At 41.5% G+C, this 21,026-nt stretch overlaps 1 protein-coding gene across 1 annotated transcript in view; it reads left to right on the top strand.

The window, feature by feature from the left end:
* The window catches only part of CPT1A (carnitine palmitoyltransferase 1A), a 254,233-nt gene that overhangs the window by 97,439 nt on the left and 135,768 nt on the right, over nucleotides 1-21,026 (top strand). The window contains 1 exon segment of the mRNA XM_030201306.1: nucleotides 4,407-4,544. Within this exon segment, the coding sequence (XP_030057166.1) occupies nucleotides 4,407-4,544 (138 nt within the window).

Raw genomic sequence — 21,026 nt, 5'->3', positions numbered from 1 at the left:
GGTTGGTTACCAATGTGAACTTCCGCCCTACTAATTGTTGGAGTGGTGAATGAGCCCGGACCTTGCCATGCCCCTGCACAGCACCACACTATATAAAGGGTGGTATCTTACCTGAAGCACCTTAGAGTGTGACTAGCCAAAATGGCCCATGAAAATCTGAGGAGAAGTTAAGAAAGGCAGAAGGGGGTATTACAATCTAGGACCCAGATCAGGGTTTTCCGTGAGGAGGATAAAATTGTAGTGTTAATTCCTAGTTCACCTCATAAGTTTTCAGCTATGTGGAAGGGCCCTGTGATTGTTAAGAAGAGGCTAGGACCCTATACCTTTGAACTGCTGAATAATAGAGGGAAAAGACAAACGTATCACATTAATATGATAAAGCTGTGGCAGGATAGGCAAGCTCTTATTGATGGTTTGAAGGAAGAAGCAGCAGAGGATTTGGGACCCCAAGTTCTGATTTTTATGAGGAAAAGAAACCCAGCATTAATAAGGATCTTACCCTGAAGCAGAGGGCCGAGCTATTGACCATGTTAGCTACTTTTGAAGGTGTACTTACTTCCAGTCCATGGGAAACCTATCTGATAACTCTGTGTACATACTGAGCCGTGTAAGATAGTGAGACAGCGACCATATAGACTGCCTGAATTGAAAAAAAAACGGGAGGTGATAAAGCAAGTTAAAGAAATGGAACAGTTTGGGGTTATTGAGGAATCCCCCAGTCACTGGTCTAGCCCCATTGTATTAGTGCCTATGCCAGATGGTACCCAGGGGTTCTGTATCGACTTTCGCCAAGTTAATGCTATTTCTGCATTTGATGCATACCCTATGTCCAGAATAGAAGAAGTGTTAGGTAAGTTAGGACAGGCCCAGTAGCTGACCACATTAGATCTAACTAAAGGATACTGGCAGATGTTGGAGGACACTCATCCTAAAACAGCCTTTAGCACGCCACTGGGTTTATTCCAGTTCCACCGTATGCCTTTTGGGCTTAAATGGGGCAGTGGCTAGCTGTCAACACCTTCTAGACCAGGTGCTTAGACATCATCAAGATTATGCAGCAGCCTATATGGATGATGTAGTAATTTTCAGTTCAGATTGGGAATCTCATGTTCCTTGGGTCAAGGCAGTATTGGAAGCCCTATGGAAGGCAGGGATAACCTTAAATCCCCAGAAATGCACTTTTGCTCAAATAGAGGCCAAGTACCTAGGGTATCTAGTAGAACAAGGGAAAGTAAAACCCTTACTTGGCAAGCTAAAGAGCATTAGGGATTTTCCCCAACCTGGTGCTCAGAACAGTTAAGGAGTTTTTTAGGGCTAGTAGGCTACTATAGGTGGTTTTTACCGCAGTTTGCAAATAAATCCAGCCCTATAACAGACATGCTCAAGAAAACCCGCCCTAACCAACTAAAATGGACTGACTACGAAATTAGTGCTTTTAAAATTCTTCAGGATAGTCTATGCCAGGAGCTTATCTGGAGGCATCCCAGTCAGGTTTTCAGGATTCCCACAATGAATATTCATGAGAGAGATTTGCATGCACTGCCTTCACTGCATGCATATCTACTTTATGAATATTCATTGTGGATATACTAAAAACCTGACTGGCTGGGGTGCCTCCAGGATCAGCTTTGGGAACCACTGAATCATGTTTGTGGCTGCCACTAAATCCAAATCAGCTTCTTCCATCATAGCCTCTAGATTCCGCACTTATTTCCCTTACTATGGATGTTCACCGCCGTTGCCTTGACTTTCTTTCATCTCAAGCTATTCTTGATCCATTTCAATCTGGCTTTCGCCCCCTTCATTCAACTGAAACAACGCTTGCTAAAGTCTCCAATGATCTGTTCCTAGCCAGATCCAGAAGTCTCTATTCTATCCTCATCCTTCTCGATCTATCTGCTGCTTTTGACACTGTTGATCACAGCCTACTCCTTGATACGCTGTCCTCACTTGGATTTCAGGGCTCTGTTCTTTCCTGGTTTTCTTCTTATCTCTCCCAGTGTACCTTTAGTGTATACTGTAGTGGATCCTCTTCTACTTCTATCCCACTGTCAGTTGGTGTTCCTCAGGGATCTGTCCTGGGACCTCTTCTCTTCTCTATCTATACTTCTTCCCTTGGTACTCTGATCTCATCCCATGGTTTTCAGTATCATCTTTACGCTGATGACTCCCAGATCTACCTCTCCACACCAGAAATCTCAGCCGAAATCCAGGCCAAAGTATCAGCCTGCCTGTCTGACATTGCTGCCTGGATGTCTCAGCGCCATCTGAAACTAAACATGACCAAGACTGAGCTTCTTATCTTTCCCCCTAAACCAACCTCTCCTCCTCCCCCATTCTCTATTTCTGTGGATAACACTCTCATCCTTCCTGTCTCATCAGCTCGTAACCTTGGGGTCATCTTCAACTCCTCCCTCTCCTTCTCTGCACATATTCAACAGACTGCTAAAACCTGTCGTTTCTTTCTCTATAATATCAGCAAAATTCGCCCTTTCCTTTCTGAGCACACTACCAGAACCCTCATCCACGCTCTTATCACCTCTCGCTTAGACTATTGCAACTTGCTTCTCACAGGTCTCCCACTTAGCCATCTCTCTCCTCTTCAATCTGTTCAAAATTCTGCTGCACGACTAATATTCTGCCAGTGTCGTTATGCTCATATTAGCCCTCTCCTCAAGTCACTTTACTGGCTTCCTATCCATTTCCGCATACAGTTCAAACGCCTCTTATTGACCTATAAGTGCATTCACTCTGCAGCTCCTCAGTACCTCTCCACTCTCATCTCTCCCTACATTCCTCCCCGGGAACTCCGTTCATTGGGTAAATCTCTCTTATCTGCACCCTTCTCCTCCACTGCTAACTCCAGACTCCGTTCCTTTTATCTTGCTGCACCATATGCCTGGAATAGACTTCCTGAGCCGGTATGTCAAGCTCCATCTGTGACAGTCTTCAAATCTAAGCTAAAAGCCCACCTTTTTGATGTTGCTTTTAACTCCTAACCCTTGTTCACTTGTTCAGAACCCTTATTTTATCATCTTCACTTTAATATTCCCTTATCTCTTGTCTGTCCTGTTTGTCCTAATTAGATTGTAAGCTCTGTCGAGCAGGGACTGTCTCTTCATGTTCAAGTGTACAGCGCTGCATACTTCTAGTAGCGCTATAGAAATGATTAGTAGTAGTATTCTATCCTGTTTGGGGGGGGGGCACAGTTTCTCTAAATGGATTAGTTTTGTACATGCTGTGACAGGAAAGAACCTCATTCGTAGACCATGGTATGTGGGGTATGAACTTATTCTTTCAAATTTACTGAGAATGCTCACCATAGAAATTGCCAAAAAGAGCTTCTCTCTGGAGTTCATAAGATGCAACATGTATAGGCAATCTATCCAGGTGTGCTTGGAAATTCTTTTAATGAAGTATGTGGTATACAAAATGATGGGAAATATTTCTCTGTCTCATATATCACATTTTCTCGGACTCAGACTGCATTTCTTGGTACTTGAGGATTGTGACGAAACACCTAGCCACCCGCCTGGGGTTACCCTGCGGCCACTTGGAGGGTCTGTCCCCAGCTCAGGTCTGCCTGCACCTGCCTTTTGTGCTCTACACTAGCACCCTCCTCCCACCGACTGGGTCACAACCGCTTCTGGGCGAATCTCCCGCACTCAAATAATCCCCAGTGATTTCTAGGTTACTGGGGGGCCACATTTCCAGTGGTCCCACGGTTCCCAGAAACCACTCACAGACCCCACACACAGTGCAGACAGGCAAAACGAACACTTGATGCCAACATTCTGGGACTGAAAACAGCGCTTTCAAAACTTTATACTGATGAAGACCTCATGTTCAACTTTCTTGAAATTAGTCACCTTACTTTCTAACTCCTCTTACTCTCTCACCTATCTATATGTTCCATCTTTGCTTATACCTTACACTGTCAATTAAAATGTTCTATTATGTATTGTGTTGACATTGTAAGTAGTATACTATGCCATACTTTGTATTGTTATTTGAGTATATTTACTTCTGTAATTGTCTATTGCTCATGTTTGATTTGTTCTTACTGTACACCGCCTTGAGTGAATTCTTTCAAATTGCCGGTAAATAAATCCTAATAAATAAATAAATACATGTTGTTGGGCAGATTGGATGTAATTTCCTTCTGCTGCAGAATCTATAATATCACTTACTTCAGAAGATGATGATAATGGATTTGCATATTCTGATGTGCAGAATATAACTATAAGTTTTTTTTTTCTCATGACACATAATCAATGCTTTATTTTTCCAAGTTCAGCTGTTTTTATATTTCTGAAACTTTCTTTCCAAGATAATTGTGCCTTTGTTTAAGATGGAAAGTAGTTGCAGTGTTAAACCAGTTCTCTGTTTTTTTTTTTTTTCATTAGTATTTGGATTCCGTTCAGCCACTCATGGATGGGACTGAATTCCAAAGAATGGAAGCTCTGGCTAAAGACTTCAATATTAACCTAGGGCCAAAGCTTCAGTGGTACTTGAAATTAAAATCCTGGTGGGCTACAAACTATGTAAGTACTGTAAATTGATCTAAAACTTTTATAGAGATTTGTGTTGACTGAGGTGTTTCTGACAGCAAAAGTAAGCCTGACCACCGTATTTTCCATAGTTTGTAATTTCTTATACACAGCTTTAGCGCAGCCTACATAGTCACCATTACTATAATCCATTTTATTTATTTATTTTAGACATTTCTAACCCGCCTATAAACTAGATGGTTTCCATAAATTGTGATAACAACAAAGTTTGCACTATCAAAACAAACCTAGGTTTGCTTGTTTATTCTAAAAATGTAATATACCACATGGCTTGTTAACAGTGTAAAATTACAACATTTAAAAGAAGAGAAGGCCATTATTATTGACAGGGAAAGAGCTAATAACACACACAAGACACACATACAACCAGAGTATCCACATAGGAGTATTATCTTCATATTAATCAGAACCTATTAAATTCTAAAGTCCCCCTTGTTCAATAAAAGCAAAGGCCTGCTTTAAAGTATGATTTTTGAACTTGACTGTATTGAATTAGTGATGACCTGACCTGATGTGGCCACGTTTCAGCTAATCGCCTGCCTCAGGGGTCCAATACTATACAAACATATATACAAATTAGCATTAAGCATAATAGACTGTAAAAAGGTTAAAATATAACTAATGAAAATAATAAAAATATGAATTAATATTAATACAAGGGACGAACTACATAAAAATTACAATTACAAATGCTTAAAATGTTAGTATTAAATTATAAGGTTACTCAATCAGCATACAGAAGAGATGAGAACTGTAACCTGATCATATACAGCCAACAGGGAGAAAGCATCTCAACACTGGAATATCACATACAGGCTAAAAAAGATATATACACTTTTATATAGAAATTCATTCTGAGCCAAAATAAATGTAATCCATATTTGAAAAATGAGACTGAAACACATTGAAGGTTGTGAATCGTACATATCTGTATGTTTCATCTTTGCTTATACTCTGTTGTCTATTAAAACGTTTTATTACATATTATTGACATTGTAATTAGTATACTATACCATTGTTGTTTGAATATTTTTATTGCTGTAATTGTTTGTTGGTTATTTTTGACTTATTCTTGCTGTACCCCACCTTGAGTGAATTCCATCAAAAAGATGGTAGATAAATCCTAATAAATAAACCTTATTTGGTAGCACTAGATCAAGGAAGTAACCATAGAGAAGAGCTACATTAAAAATCTGGCACGAAGAAAAACATGAAAATGGCATTTCAACTACAGTGTAAATAATGTCGACATTAATCTTCACATAGAAACATAAGAATATCCATACTAGGTTGGACAAATGATCCATCTTGCCCAGTATACTGTTTCCAACAGTGGCCAATGCAGGTCACAAGTACCTGACAGAAACCCAAATAGAAGCAACATTCCAATCCCAGGTGGCTTCACTCATGTCTATCTCAATAGCAGACCATGGACCTTTCCTCCAGGAACTTGTGCAAACCTTTTTTTTAAACCCACATACACTAACCGCTGTTACCACATCCTTGGGCAGCAAGTTCCAGAGCTTAACTATTCATTGAGTGAAAAAATATTTCCTCCTATCTGTTTTAAAAGTATTTCAATCCCTTTACTAATAATTCCTAGCAACCTGTTTGCTTTTTTCGCTGCCGCCACACACTGGACAGAAGATTTCAGCGTATTGTCTACAATAACACCTTGATCTTTTTTTTGGGTGCTGACTCCTAAGGTGGTCCCTAGTATCGGGTAACTATGATTTGGATTTTTCTTCCCAATATGCTTCTCTTTGTTCACATTAAATTTCATCTGCCATTTGGATGCCCAGTCTTTGAGTTTCCTAAGGTCTTTGTGCAATTTTTCAGTCTGCATGCATTTTGACATCTTTGAATAGGTTCGTGTCATCTGCAAATTTAATCACCTTACTCGTCGTCCTGTTTTCCAGATCATTTATAAATAGGTTAAATAGCACTGGTCCCAGTACAGATCCCTGCGGCATTCCACTATTCACCCTCCTCCTCTGTTTTCTGTTCAGTAACCAGTTCTTAATCCACAGAAGGACATTGCCTCCTATCCCTTGACTGCTTATTTTTCTCAGGAGTCTCTCATGAGGTACTTTGTCAAAAGCTTTCTAAAAATCTAGATATACTACATCAACTAGTTCACCTTTATTGACATGTTTATTCACATATTCCAAGACATGAAGCAAATTGGTAAGGCAAGACCTTCTTTGGCTGAATCCATGCTGACTCTGTCCCATTAAACCATGTTTGTCTACGTGTTCCATAATTTTATGGCCTTGTCCTTCCTGAATGCCTGTTTTACTGCTTCATGATTTACAGGTCCCACAGATTCTCTCTCAGGCTTTCTGCTTCTGATGTACCCGAAAAAGCTGCTGTTGTGAGGTTTTTGTCTCAGCAGCAAGTTTTTCTTAATATTCTCTCTTAGCCTTTTTTTTTTTTTTCAATTTGTTAAACTTTTTATTGATATTCCAACAATATATTACACTAGTAAACAATATTCCTATACATAGCTCATCTGCAACATTCAAGCTTTATTAACATTCTTTTATTTTTCCCCTTCCCTCCCTCCCCTCCCCCCATTAGCTCATCTAATCGTAACCATTCCTCCGCATTGGGCTTATATTTTCCCTTTCGCCTATCTGTCGTTTTTTCCATTCCCATCAAGAAATACAATTTATTTTCCCAATCTTGTCTCGTGGGGCTTGTTCTTTGGTTCCATTTCAGTGCTATTGTTGTTTTGGCTGCTGCTAAGCACATACACTTTATTCGAGTTTGCCATGCCTTCCCTCCCTTATTCCCGTAGCCCAACAGACACCATTTGGGATCGCAAGTGAACTGAACCCCTATTGTTTGAGTAATTAATCCTGTGACCATTTCCCAAAACTCTTGTATAATGGAGCATTTCCACCAAATGTGATAGTATGTTCCTTTCCCCTCTTCACAGCGCCAGCATTTATCTGATGCATTTGGGAACATTGCTTTTAATCTGTCTGGTGTATAATACCAGCGACTCATGACTTTATAAGCATTTTCCTTCACCAGTACACAGATGCTTTTTTAACCTCTATACACATTTTCTTCCATTCTCCCCCATTGAATTCTTGTTCAAGATCCTGCTCCCAAGCTTTCATATAGGCTAGTTTTTCAAAGGTAGTGCCCCTAATATGTTTGTATAATTTAGAGATCCCTTTTCCTCCCCCATATAGAGTCCCCCATAGGTTTTCAAACTTTTCATTATCTATCCAGTTGCCCTTATTCCATTTTGCTGTCACCATATAATTTCTAACTTGAAGATGTGCATAGATTTCTGTCTCAGGAAGATCATATTACTTACTAATCTCTTCAAAGTTTTTAAGTTTGCCCTCTCTTGTAAACTCACGAAACCTAATCAAACCTTTATCATACCATGAGGCAATTATCTTGTTTTCCTGCCCCCCAGGGAACCCTGGTTCTTGTGTGAGCCAAGCATATGTGGATCTATTATGTGTTCCCCTGAGTTTCTTTTTGAGCTTACCCCATAATATTAACAAGTGTGAAACGAAGGGATTCAATGTTAGTGTTTTATACATATGTTCAGGGATAGACCCCCAGAGTAATGCATCCAGCCTGCCTTCCTGTACAAAAATCTGTTCTAGCTGGGTAACCGGGGAAAGGTCAACTCTGCTCCAGACCTCAATTTGCCGCAGTTGGGCTGCCCAGTAATACCAAGTAATATTAGGGATTCCTCTGCCCCCTAGTTCTACTGCTCTCCACATTATTTTCCTTGATAATCTGGCTGGATGTCCTGCTCATATGAACTCCCCTATTTCCACCTGTAATTTCTGTAATTCCCCTTTAGGGACAGCTATTGGCAGTGTTTGAAATAGGAATAACAGTCGAGGAAGAATATTCATCTTGACCACCGCTATACGACCCCACCATGACAGCAATCCTCCCTTCCACTTTTGCAAATCCCTTCTAATAGCTGCTATAAGTGGTGTGTAATTCAGTAGGTATAATGTGTTTAGATCACGGGGTACATTTATGCCCAAATAGCGAAAATTTCTGCCTGTCCAGCGAAAACCATGTCTCTTCCCTAGTTGATCTATTTCCTGATCAGCGACCGTTATTCCCATGAGTTCAGATTTATCAAAGTTTACACGAAAACCTGACAGTGTCCCAGAAAGATTTAATTCCTTTATTAGCACCGGCAGTGTCGCAAGTGGCTTTCCAATGTAAAACAGCAGATCATCCGCAAATAATGCTATTTTATGCTTTTTTCCTCCCATTCGGACCCCCTGCGCTTCCTTCAATGCTCTGACTCGTTGGGCCAATGGTTCAATAGATATTGCAAATAACAGCGGGGATAGGGGACATCCCTGTCTGGTCCCCCTCTATATGTTCACTGGGTCTGACCACCCCTCATTCACTTTAATCCTTGCCCTTGGTTGGTCATATAGCCTTTTCACCCAGCCTACAAAAGTGTTGCCAAATCCCATTCCCAACATTACCTCCCATAGGTAATCCCATTCGACCCTATCAAACGCCTTTTCGGCGTCTATTAATAGAGTCATAGAGTCTCCCCTCCTTTGTGCCCCCCAAATTAAGTTAAGGGTCCTTCTAATGTTGTCTGCCACTTGCCTGTGTTTAATGAAGCCAGATTGGTCCTCGTGTATAAGAGATGGCAGTATCCCACTCAACCTATTTGCCATTATTTTGGCCAGGATTTTAACATCTACATTCAGCAGGGATATCGGTCTAAACGACCCACATAAAGTTGGATCTCTCCCGGGTTTCAACAAAACAGATATCCCTGCATGCTGGTCGAGAATCCTTTCCCCTCAAAGCTAGCATTGCCCAGCTCTCACTAAGAGGGGTCCCAGTTCTTGTTGGAAGATTTTATAATATTTAGCGGTATATCCATCTAGCCCTGGTGATTTCCCACCCTTTAGGCCTCTGATGACTCCTAACACTTCCTCTAATGTTATTGCTGCCTCAATCTCTCCCCTCTGTTGAACCGACACCTTCTGTAATCCAAGTCCCTGTATATAATCCCTGATGTTTTCTACAGATTCTGTTGATTCCCTTTTATATAGCTTTTTATAGAAATCCATAAATTGTGTCCTGATTTCCTCATCTTGATGGTAAATCACATCTTTTGGGCCCTTAATTTTGGTGATCGTGTTCTTAACTCTTCTATCACGCAAACCTTTAGCTAAGATTTTCCCAGCTTTATTGCTGAACTCGAAAACTTTCTGCTGCATTAATTGCCTATGGAATTCCATGGTTTTCATCTGAATCATATGCAGTTCCGCTCTCCATTTTTTTAAGTTCTACTAATTGTTGGGGTCTCCCCTGTCTTTGATGTATGGCTTCCATTCCCGCTAGTTGCCTCCGAATTTCTACCTCCCTCTCTGCCCTCTGTTTCTTCCTGTGAGCCCCCTTTTTAATTAAGATCCCCCTCACTACTGCTTTTAAAGCATCCCACATTATCCCATCCGTTACCTCCCCCGTATCATTTAGTTTCAAGTACTCTTTAATGGTGTTCCTAATTTCTTGGCAATCAGATTCTCCATCTAATAAAGTTTCATTGAGTCTCCAAATTTGTCCTGATCTTTGCTTACCCAACCCCTCTAATGTGACCCATACTGCTGCATGATCAGAGGCATGTATACTCTCGATCTCCGCCTCCTTTATATCTCCCCATATGTTGCGGCTACCCCAAATTGCATCTATTCTGGCATATGTCCCCTGTACATGGGCATAGTGTGTGTATTGCCGCTGTCCTGGGTGTTGTAAACGCCATATATCTATTACGTCTAATTCACGCATCAGTCTAAGAAATTGGCATCCATTTTACCCATCTCCCCCATCCGTCCTGTCAGAGTGGTCCATGGTCCCGCCGCATGGTTGAAGTCTTCCCCCAGCACTACCACTCCTTCTACAAAGGGAATCAGTTCTGCCCGAGTGGTATCAAAGTATCTCCCTTGTCCCTTGTTTGGTGCATACATGTTTATTAAAGTGATATTGCGATTGTTGACCTTCCCCCTGACTGCAAGGCAGCAACCTTCTTTGTCCTTATACACAGCCTGTTTAACAAACTGCAAGTGTTCTTTCACATAAATCACTAAACCTCCCGTCTTATTTCCCCTAGTATCAGCCAATGTAAACCCCTCCCTCAACCCTTTGTTCATAATTAGTGATTCATCCTTCTTCCTAATGTGGGTTTCCTGCAGCATTATTATGTCACAGTTCAATCTACACAGTTCTCTGAAAATTATACTTCTCTTACCCGGGTTGTTTAATCCATTTACATTCCATGACCCAATACGTAGCCCTCCCCTGTTCCCCCCCCCCCCAAACTCCCCATCAACTGGCATCCGCTCTTTCGTGCCAGTATTCCCCTTAAGGAAGCACGTCTCCCTCTGAGCTTGACTGCCCGATCTCCTAATCATATAAACATTCCCTCCCTTATTTTGTTTTGCTTTCCCCCTTCCCTTCTATTAGAACTTGTATAAGCATTTACCCCAACATCTTATATATAACCTTTCAACTTTTTTCATCTTCACTCCCACTTACTACAGTGGAAACTCATTCAAAGTCCATATTCAGTCCTTATCAGCTTCAGGTGGCATCATCCTTCTCCACTGTATCTCTTGCATTTCGTGCTGGGAGACGATTTCTCCTTCCTTCAGCCAGCTGCCAACCCGTCTGATCTTTTCTCCCTGTGCTGCCTTGGGATTGCTGTATGGTTTCTTCCTCTCTGGGGACATCTGTACATCCCATCTCCTTTAAGACTTTCCACGCTCCTTGCGGTGACTGAAGACGGCGGGTGGTACTCCCCACCGTTACTTGCAGCCCAAAAGGAAACAGCCAGCGGTAGCGTAATCCAGATTTTTGTAGGTAGCTCGTGATGTCCTTAAAGTTTCTTCTGCGCTGTAGCGTTTGTATAGCCAGATCCTGATATATCCAGATCTTAGCCGTGTTCCAAGTTATCTCCCCCAGTTCTCTCGCTTTTCTCCAAATTTTCTCTTTAACTGGGAACCTGAGAAAACAGGCTACTATATCTCTTGGCAGTCCTTTCCTTGGTGCACCTAGGCTTCTGTGCGCCCTTTCCAGTTCCACAGGTGCATTCTCTCGGCCCTCTCCTGCATTAGAGTCCTGATTAAGTAGAGAAGCACAAATTTCTTGAACCACCTTCTCTGCATCTTTATACTGGTCCTCCTCAGGAATGCCTCTGAATCTCAAGTTGCACCTTCTAGTACGATTTTCAAGGTCTTCCAGCCTGGCTTCCATATCCACCCTTGTTTGCTGTTCATTTTGTATGGAGCCCCGGAGGTCCCGCACTTCCAGCGATATGGCCTCCGTTTTTTCCTCCGTTTCTGCCAGCCTGTTTCCGATTTCCTTGATTTCTTCGCGCAATTCTGCTACCGCCGTTTGAATGCTACATCTTGTTGTCACCATTTCATTTTTTAATTCTGTAAACCATCTGGCGAAATCGTTCTTGCTAATTTCTGCCTCGCTCTCAAACTGCTCTTCAAGGTCCTGGTCCGATTCGCTTTCTGTGTTCGCCATCTTGGCCCCTCGAGATCGGAGACCAGCTCCTTTTGTAGCGCTCGATGTCTCGGTCGTAAACTTAAATTTTGCCAGCTTTTTCTTTGCTGCCATGAGTTTAGCGTTGGTTCTTTTATAATAGGAGTGATTTTTTCGCTTTTTAATACGAGGAATGCTTCGATTTTGCTCTAGAGACGACGGAGCATACTGATCAAGCAGCCATCTCTTCAGCTGACGTCACTTCCTCTCTTAGCCTTTTTTATCTGTGTTTTGTATCTAGCTTGACACTGCTTATGTTGCTTCTTATTTTCTTCATTAGGATCCTTTTTCCATTCTTTGAAGGATGTTCTTTTGGCTCAATAGCTTGTTTCACTTCACCTTTTAACCATGCTGGCTGCTGTTTGCTCTTCTTTCCAACTTTTTAAATCTGGTGTAGGCTTCCACGATGGTATTTTTAAACAGCATCCATGCCTACTTTAAAGTCTAAAAGTCTAAACCTTTGTGATCATTTTAACTTCTTTTAACCCTTTTCCTCATTTTATCATAGTTGCCCTTTTGAAAATAAAATGCTGCTACAGTAGATTTCTTTAGTGACTTTACTCCAGATATCAGCTCAGATTTCATCATGTTGGGATTACTGTTTCTCAGCAGACCTGACACTTCTGCTAAGGACTAGATCTAAAATAGCTCTCCCTCCTGTCTTTTCTTGGGCTAGTTGCTCCAAGGAACAGTCATTTATTAGATCTAAGAATTTTACCTCCCTAGTACTCCCTTATGTAACGTTTATCCAGTCAATATTGGGGTAACTGAAATCAACGAAAGTCAACTAGACTGGAATAGTGACTCCTGAGGCAGGCGCTTTCTACGCTGAAATGCAGGACTGTATTGTGTCCATTCAGTCTTATTGATGTTTTGGACATCAGCCTTTGTATCTTACATACTTGTAGTATTATCAATAAATTGTTTCCCCTGGTAGGAATTACATTCGTATCCCCCAATTTTTTCTTTGTTCTTGTACAATGCATTGGGGGCAGTCTTCTCTTTTTTTCATTGGTAATTGAAATCACCCATTATTATACTGTGGCCCAATTTGCCAGCCTTCCTAATTTCTGCAAACATTTCATCTGTCTATTTGTTCTGTCCTGGTAGACAGTAGTACAGCCATACTAGTTCACGTTTTTGCTTCACATTTGAAATTTTTATTCATAAGGATTCCACGCTGCTATCTGTTTCATGTAGAATGTTTATTTTGTTTCACTCAATTCCCTCTTTAACATGTATCACACCCCCCTCTCCAATTTGATCCACACTGTCATTGCAATATAATTTGTACCCTGTTAACTCAGTGTCCCATTGAAGAACTTTCTAATTTATAACAGCCTTGTAGCTTCTGTTTTTTAAGAAAACAGTGAACCAGTCTTTTACTTTTCCTGAAATACTGATCAAGTCCAGCTTATTGAGTTAACAGATCATTATCCACAACATTGAATGCAGTGGAGAGATTAAGTTTCATAAGAATTGAGGAGCATCCTCTGTCAGAGTTCTGAGTTCAATCACCAGTGAAAGAAAATGAGTGTTGGTACTCTAGAATATTCTGAAACAAACTGTATGTGATCCATCAAATCAAATTTATCCAAGTATTCCTAAAGGTGATAAGCCACAATGGCTTCTGCTGTCTTAGCTAAGAAAGGTATACTTGCAATAGGTTGATAGTTTGAACAGATTGAAGATTTGATGTGATTCTTGAAAATAGATTGTAATGTGATGTTGCTTGTGCTAAGTGGAAAACAACGTTGCTGAAACATGTATAGAATGTTTGTATATTTGGGAAGCTTGCCAGGTGCCCTTGGCCTGGATTGGCTGCTGTTGTGGACAGGATGCTGGGCTCGATGGACCCTTGGTCTTTTCTCAGTGTGGCATTGCTTATGTACTTATGTCTGCCTTCTACCAGGTCTCAGAGATGCCTATTATATCTACCTCGCCATGTAATGCTATATACTCTCTCTCTCCCATCTTTTTAGTCTTTTTGCATTTGTATATAGACACTTCAAACTGTGTTTTTTTTTTCCTTGCGTTCTCAAGCTGCCTAGAAGGTGATGGGGATAATTTGCATACTTAACTCTATTCTCCCATTAAACACTCCTGACTTTCTTTCAGTGTTACTGAATCCTCTCTATTGGGATTCCCTAAATGTCTTGATTTAATAGTATCCTTCAAGGATACTCCTGGGTGATTGTCGGCTTCCTCCTCCCCCATTTTAGTTTAAAATCTTCTCTGTTTCCTTTCTAAATGTTAGTTCCAGCAACCTGTTTCCATCTCGGTTATGGTGGAGTCCATCCTTTTGGAACAGGCTCCCTCTTTCCCAGAATGTTGCCCAGTTCTTAACAAATCTAGATCCATCATCCCTGCACCATCGTCTTATGTTTCAACAATTTTTATTGATGATCCATCCAAATGAACAGTCAACATGCTCAGAATGCAATAAGTTGTGAACAAAACCTTCTAAGTGCAAATAAGATGATAATCGGAGCATCAAAAGTTTTAACATTTTTCTCTCCCCCCCCCCCCCCCACCCAATCCCATATCCCACTCCCTCCCTCCAGATTGTTGATGATACAACAAAGTGAACATCTAACAAGCTCAGAATATAATGAGTTGAGATGAGATAAGCAGAGCAGGCTGATGAAGAGCAATCAGTAGCCATATCTCCAACTAGTGTTTTTTGTTAACATTCCCCCCCCCCCCCCCCCATCGTACTCAACCCTGTAGTTCACCCCCTCCCCCCGGAAAGATTTCTAACAATTTTGTTTAAAGGTTTCAGCAGTTAAATCACATCCTACCATTCTCGGACAAGCAATATTTACTAACAAGCAAGCAGATGAAACCTTGAACACAAGGGCCATTAACAGTAAAAAAAACAAAAGGGGGGGGGAGGGGGAACTCTTGCTCAAACTAGCCTTCCTCCCTATCCCACTATTCATTTTACCAGAACGAATACACCTACTATTAACAAAACCCCAAACCTCCTATACAAGCCTATTGGAAAAAATTCAATAAACCCTCCCCTAGAATACTCCCCCACACCCCCCCATCCTACTCCATGCGATATCTCCTAAAATCTATCAAATTATAGTGAAGGAATCCTACTCCTTCCCAGCATTCAGCTGTTGATCCTCATCCAACCTGATAGTGCGCCAAGTTGGTTAAGAATAAGACTGTGAGCACGATGTGCAAGGTTATGAATATAACTCTCCCAAGTTAAGTAAAACTGGCGTAATTTAAAGTGTGAATCCAAAAGCTCCAATAAGAGTAATGCATGAAATAAATTAAAGGGAGGAGCGTCCCAGCCTACACCCCTCCTTCTTCAAGTACAATAATCCAAATCCCAACCACTCCCTTCCTTCACCATGTTGCATTTGGCCATGGAGCATATCCACCCCCCCCCCCCCCCCCCCAAAAAAAAAAACCCTCCCCAACATCCCTATTTTGAGTTCTAAAAAGAATTCTGCATGTATAGGCACCTCACTTCCTCCTGAGTACAACAATAAAGTACATAAGCTTAATGAACTCAATACTGGTCATCTCGCCAAAGGCCACCATAACAACAAGGGAAAAAAATGGAAAAGGGAGGATGGGAAGAGGTAGAGTGATGGCCCAAAGAATTGCATACTCGCCAAAATAGGCAAGACGATCACCAGAGTTACTGTTAAAGTGTCCTGTGTTGCATCTACATTCTTTGATCCCGTACCCCAGAAAGTTAAGGATTAACGTTTGCTTAGGTAACATCCCTTCCACTGCTGTAGCCATGTGGGTATATGTTGAGGATATTCTGTAGTTTAGGAGTTTCGCTCTAGATATCGAAGAGGAAAGTCGAAATGTAAACCAGGAATCCCAAAGCAGGACCACAGAAGTGCTGAAGTAAAACAAAATTTATTGAAAAACAAAATGACTCGGAGGATCTTCTGTAGTTTAGGCGTTTCGCTCTAGATATCTAAATCTCCAGCCAAAATCCATTGCGCTTTCTTACTTCTAAAAGCCCATAAGCTCAGCCATAAAAACAACCAAGTCCAGTTGCTGAAACAGTCACTCAGTTATTCCATTTCCTAAGGTTTTAATAAAGTCTCTTGCAGACTCCACTGTTTCAAAAGCCCTCTCCGAGCCTTCATGGTAGATTCTCAGTTTAGCCGGGTATGATAAGGAAAATTTGAGTTTTTGATCATGTAAAGTCGCACAAAGAGGTGTGAATGCCCTTCTCGCTGCAGCCACTCTCTCCGAATAATGCTGGAAACACAATATTTTTCTGCCCGTCGTGTTGGAGTGTATGACCAGAGCGAAGTGCCTTTAGCATAGCTTGTTTGTGACCATAATGCAAGATTTTCATAATCACTGCTCGCGGTCTATCATTTATCTGCCTTCTCGGGCCCACACAGTGTGCCCTCTTGACTCTCAAAGGGCCTTGCTAGTTATTAAGGTGCAGAGCCTGAGGGACTCTCAAAGGGTCTTGCTAGTTATTAAGGTGCAGAGCCTGAGGGAGCCAGCGTTCTAGAAAACTCGCCAGTTCTGAGTCCTTTAATTGCTCAGGTAAGCCTATGAGTCTTACATTATTGTGCCGTGATCGATTTTCCAGATCATCCAGCTTCAATTCCAGCTGTTACCTTCTTCTGCAAGGCCTCCGCCGGTCCCGCAGTCTCCACCATGTGGTCTTCGATATCACTGATTCTCTGTTGCATTTGGTCTAGGTCTAAATGAAAACCATCCAGGCGTTCATGAGCTGCCTCCGCTCTATCAAATAGAGCTTGTAGTTTCTTATCCAAGGCTGCTTCCACAGCTGCAGTAACTTCAGCGGTAATCTCTGCAGTCCATGCGGAGCACACAGTGGAACACTGAGGTACCTGTGTATCCGCCATTTTGGTTTCCAGGTTCTTGTTCTCTCCTCCTTTTTTCTGCACTTTAGCTGCCATCTCGCATTTCTTTGAGAGTTAGTACTAAATGCCCTTGCCAAAACACTTAAGCGATTTCCACAGGAGTCGTCAAGACAATAAGATCGCCTTTAAGCTTGCTTAGTGAGTAAGATTAGGAGGAAGTGCAGGAGCTCCGCTTTTCAGTGACCGCTCATCCGCATGGCGCCACGTGACCTCCCCCTGCACCATCGTCTTAAACAACCCTTGAGACTTAGGGCTCTGCCTGCCTCTTGGGTCTTGTGTGTTTAATGGCGAGCTTTCTGAAAATGCTACCTGGAGGATCTCAATTTCAGCTTCCTACCTAAGAACCTAATTTTGCTTCCAGAACCTCTCTCTCACATTTTCCTATGTCATTGATACCCACATGTACCAAGACAGCTGGCTACTCCCCAGCACGATCTAAAATTCTGTCTTTGTGATGCTTGAGGTCCACCACCACTGTACTAGGCAAACAAGTAGTCATGCCCACCAGCCACCCTGCTTTCTACATGCCTAATGATTGAATCACCAACTACAGCAGCTGTTCTAACCGTTCCCTCTTGGGCAGAAGTTCCTGGAGACACATTCTCGGTGCAAAAGAATATTGCATTTCCTGCTGGGCAGATCCTGGCTGCAGGAAAACTTTGTACTTCAGCAAGATGATGCTCTCCTTTTAGGAGACTTTCCTTCTCCAAGGCAGCACAAGGGCTGCCAGACTGGAGGTGGGACTTCTGTACAGTGTACTTCAGTTATGGACCTCCTCTATGTACCTCTTTGTGTCCTTCAGCTTCTCTAGATCTGCTACTCTAGCCTCAAGAGAACTGACCATTCTCTGAGAGCTGAAAGCTTTTTGCATCAAGCACAGTCACATAACTTCTCACCAGTAGGGTGATAATCATACATGTGACACTCAGTGTAAAAGACTGGATAGCACCCTTCTTAAGTTAGTAGGGATATTAGATTAACATAAAGAGCTTTATGATTATATGGGTTCACCACAATCACCAACACCTCAACATAATGATGATTCCACTGGCCAAATCCTTATCCAATTTAGGCCTTAACCTATTTATTTATGCTGATGATGTTACAATTTATATACCTTTCAGACACGACCTGACAGAAATCACCAATACAATCAAGATCGGTTTGAACACAATGGACGCATGGGCAAACTCATTCTAGCTGAAACTAAACGCTGAAAAGACTCATTGTCTTATCCTATCATCTAAACACAATAAGTTTAAACCTACAACCTTAAACATCCCAAACCACTCCCTCCCTATCTCGGATAGCCTAAAACTACTCGGCGTCATAATTGACTGCAACCTAACACTTGAAAGCCAAGTAAATTCCACTACAAAGAAAATGTTCCACTCAATGTGGAAACTTAAACGTATAAAACCTTTCTTCCCACGAGATGTATTTTGCAACTTAATACAATCAATGGTATTAAGCCATTTAGATTACTGCAATGGAATTTACGCAGGTTGTAAAGAACAACTAACTAAGAAACTTCAGACCGCACAGAATACAGCAGCCAGACTGATTGTTGGAAAATCAAAATATGAAAGTGCCAAACCCCTTCATGAAAAATTGCATTGGCTTCCCACCAAGCAACATATTGCCTTCAAGGTCTGCACCCTGGTCCACAGAATTATTTACGGCGAAGTTCCTGGATACATGTTGAACCTTATAAATCTACCACCCAGAAACAGCACCAGTCTGTCCAAAACTAATTTAAATTTGCATTATCCAGACTGCAATGGACTTAAATACAATCAATTTATGCATCCAGCTTTTCTTACATAAGTACACAACTGTGGAACGTTTTGCTCAAAACCGTGAATCTATCCACAACCATCTTAACTTCAGGAGTCACTGAAAACCAACTTGTTAAGAAGGCCTACCCCCTGACCCAAATTAACTTTCTACTTCCTGCGACACAGCAAAACTATGGGACCGTATTGGACTTTTTTCATCACCCCCTCTTTATTTCTTTGTTGCTTTTATTTATGTTTCTTACATGCCTACTATTATATTGTGCATTTGTATTTTACCAAACCGGAGCCTGCCTCTATGGTATTGTGTAAGCCACATTGAGCCTGCAACTAAGTGGGAAAATGTGGGATATAAATGTGTTAAACAAATATGGTATATTGTGTGATTTATATAGTATTTGTTTCTCAGAAAGTAATTAAATGCGATTTAAAACTCTAATGAAAATTGCCCTCTTATTATCCTAATTAGAATAATTGACTAAGTTAAGAATATAAATGAAGGGGTGGGTGGTAGTTGGGGTGGGTGGGTATGAAGACTGAACTAGACTCTGCTGTGCCTTCTAGAGACTATATCTTAATGCTGTAGACTGTGGCAGAAAGCTTATGTTTTAAAAATATGGGGAAAGGGTTTTATACTATGGAGACTAGTTAATAAAGTTTGTTTTTTTAAATACAAACTGTCTTTATCAATAAACCTACAATTCCTCATTTATCCCCAATCTTTACATCGCCAAAGCACAGAGCAAAATAATGTGCATTTAACTAGTGAAATGTTCCCCTCTTTCAAAGCTTTTTAGATACAAGGCTTGCTGACAGAGGTCCCCAAGGGACCCCTGCCAAAAAGAGGTGGGGCTCCATTCTCCCCACCTATCCCTGGTATATTAATAAAAATTGTGGCACTGGCCTTATTCTCCTGACTGCTTTCCAGAGTAATAAAGCTAATTGGGGAGGTGGGGGGTGGGGTGGGTGGAGAAAGTGAAAAGCAGGTGCTTTACTACAACCTTCAGTGGAATGATTTGTGTAGGGATCAACGGGTTTTGAAGCAGGAGACCCAGACCCTTCCTGATGGGGTGCGTAAGGGGGTCTGGGCTAGTGGGGCGGATGGTGTTGTCTGTCTGCATTGGTCATCAGACATGCTGGATGGAAGGAGGTGCAAGGTTTGTGAGAACCAGTGTTTTATCTGTGCTGCAGGTTCCTACTGCTCCACATTCAATGGAGTGCTGGAATTTTCATCCCTGGGCAAATCAAGGGAATTCCAAGAGGGGCATTGACTCACTACCACAGTGCCATGCCCATCACCCCCCAGGCTGGAGGTGCCAGCTTCTGGTCTCCCGAGTTTGGCCAGCTTCTGGTCTGAGTTTGGCAGAAACAGTGGCCATTTTGCAGCTGGCCTGCTAAAGTGTGGTGCTGATTGAGGACAATGTGGTGTCGGAGGTGAGGGCAGGGAATAGGGCTCCAGTCACACCAAAATGAGTTTGCAATGCCAGAGGGCATACAGAATGAGAGCAATACTAAGAAATGAAGGGATGCCTGTATGGAAAGTTCAATGAGCAAATGTGAGAATTTTAAACGGTATTCTATATGAAGTGGGTAGCCAGTGTTCAGTAGGCAGTAGAGGGGTTAGGCGGTCAAATTGTTTTTTTCAAAGATAAGTCCAATTACGAAAGGATTAAGGAGTGAACCAACAGTCTAAGAGCGGCGATGTTTAAGAAGAGACACATAGAGCAAATCTGTTGCAGTGTAAAAGAAAACCCACAAAACACCTTTCAAATTAGAGTTGAGACATGAGGTTTGTAGTATAAATGACTGTTTTAAGATACTGGATAGAAGGAGGCACACCCAGGATTGGCCTTTATCACAGACATATGTTTTTTTTTTTAATTTATCAATCAGGTAAAGCATTTTCCATCACTTAGAAAAAGGAATACATGAAACCTCAAAAAGATCAATGTCATACTAAATAAACAATGAAACTCACTAGCCCACATCAAGGGGAGAAAACTACTTGCCTATCAATTATGTAAGAGAACCCCCCAAAGAAAATCAAGTTGTCGCAATATCTCAATCTAATATCTCTTTTCTAAACAGTCATTTAGCATGTCCTACTAGAAGATTTTCCAGTTGCAATGCTTCCCAGAAAACATAATCCTTTCCCTGAAAAGTGACTATACATTTACATGAAACTTTAGAAACAAACTTGCACC

The sequence above is a fragment of the Microcaecilia unicolor genome, chromosome 4 (assembly GCF_901765095.1).
Source record: "Microcaecilia unicolor chromosome 4, aMicUni1.1, whole genome shotgun sequence".
NCBI lineage: Eukaryota > Metazoa > Chordata > Amphibia > Gymnophiona > Siphonopidae > Microcaecilia > Microcaecilia unicolor.
Note: the sequence above shows the minus strand (reverse complement) of the source record. Positions and strands in the feature narration are given on the sequence as shown.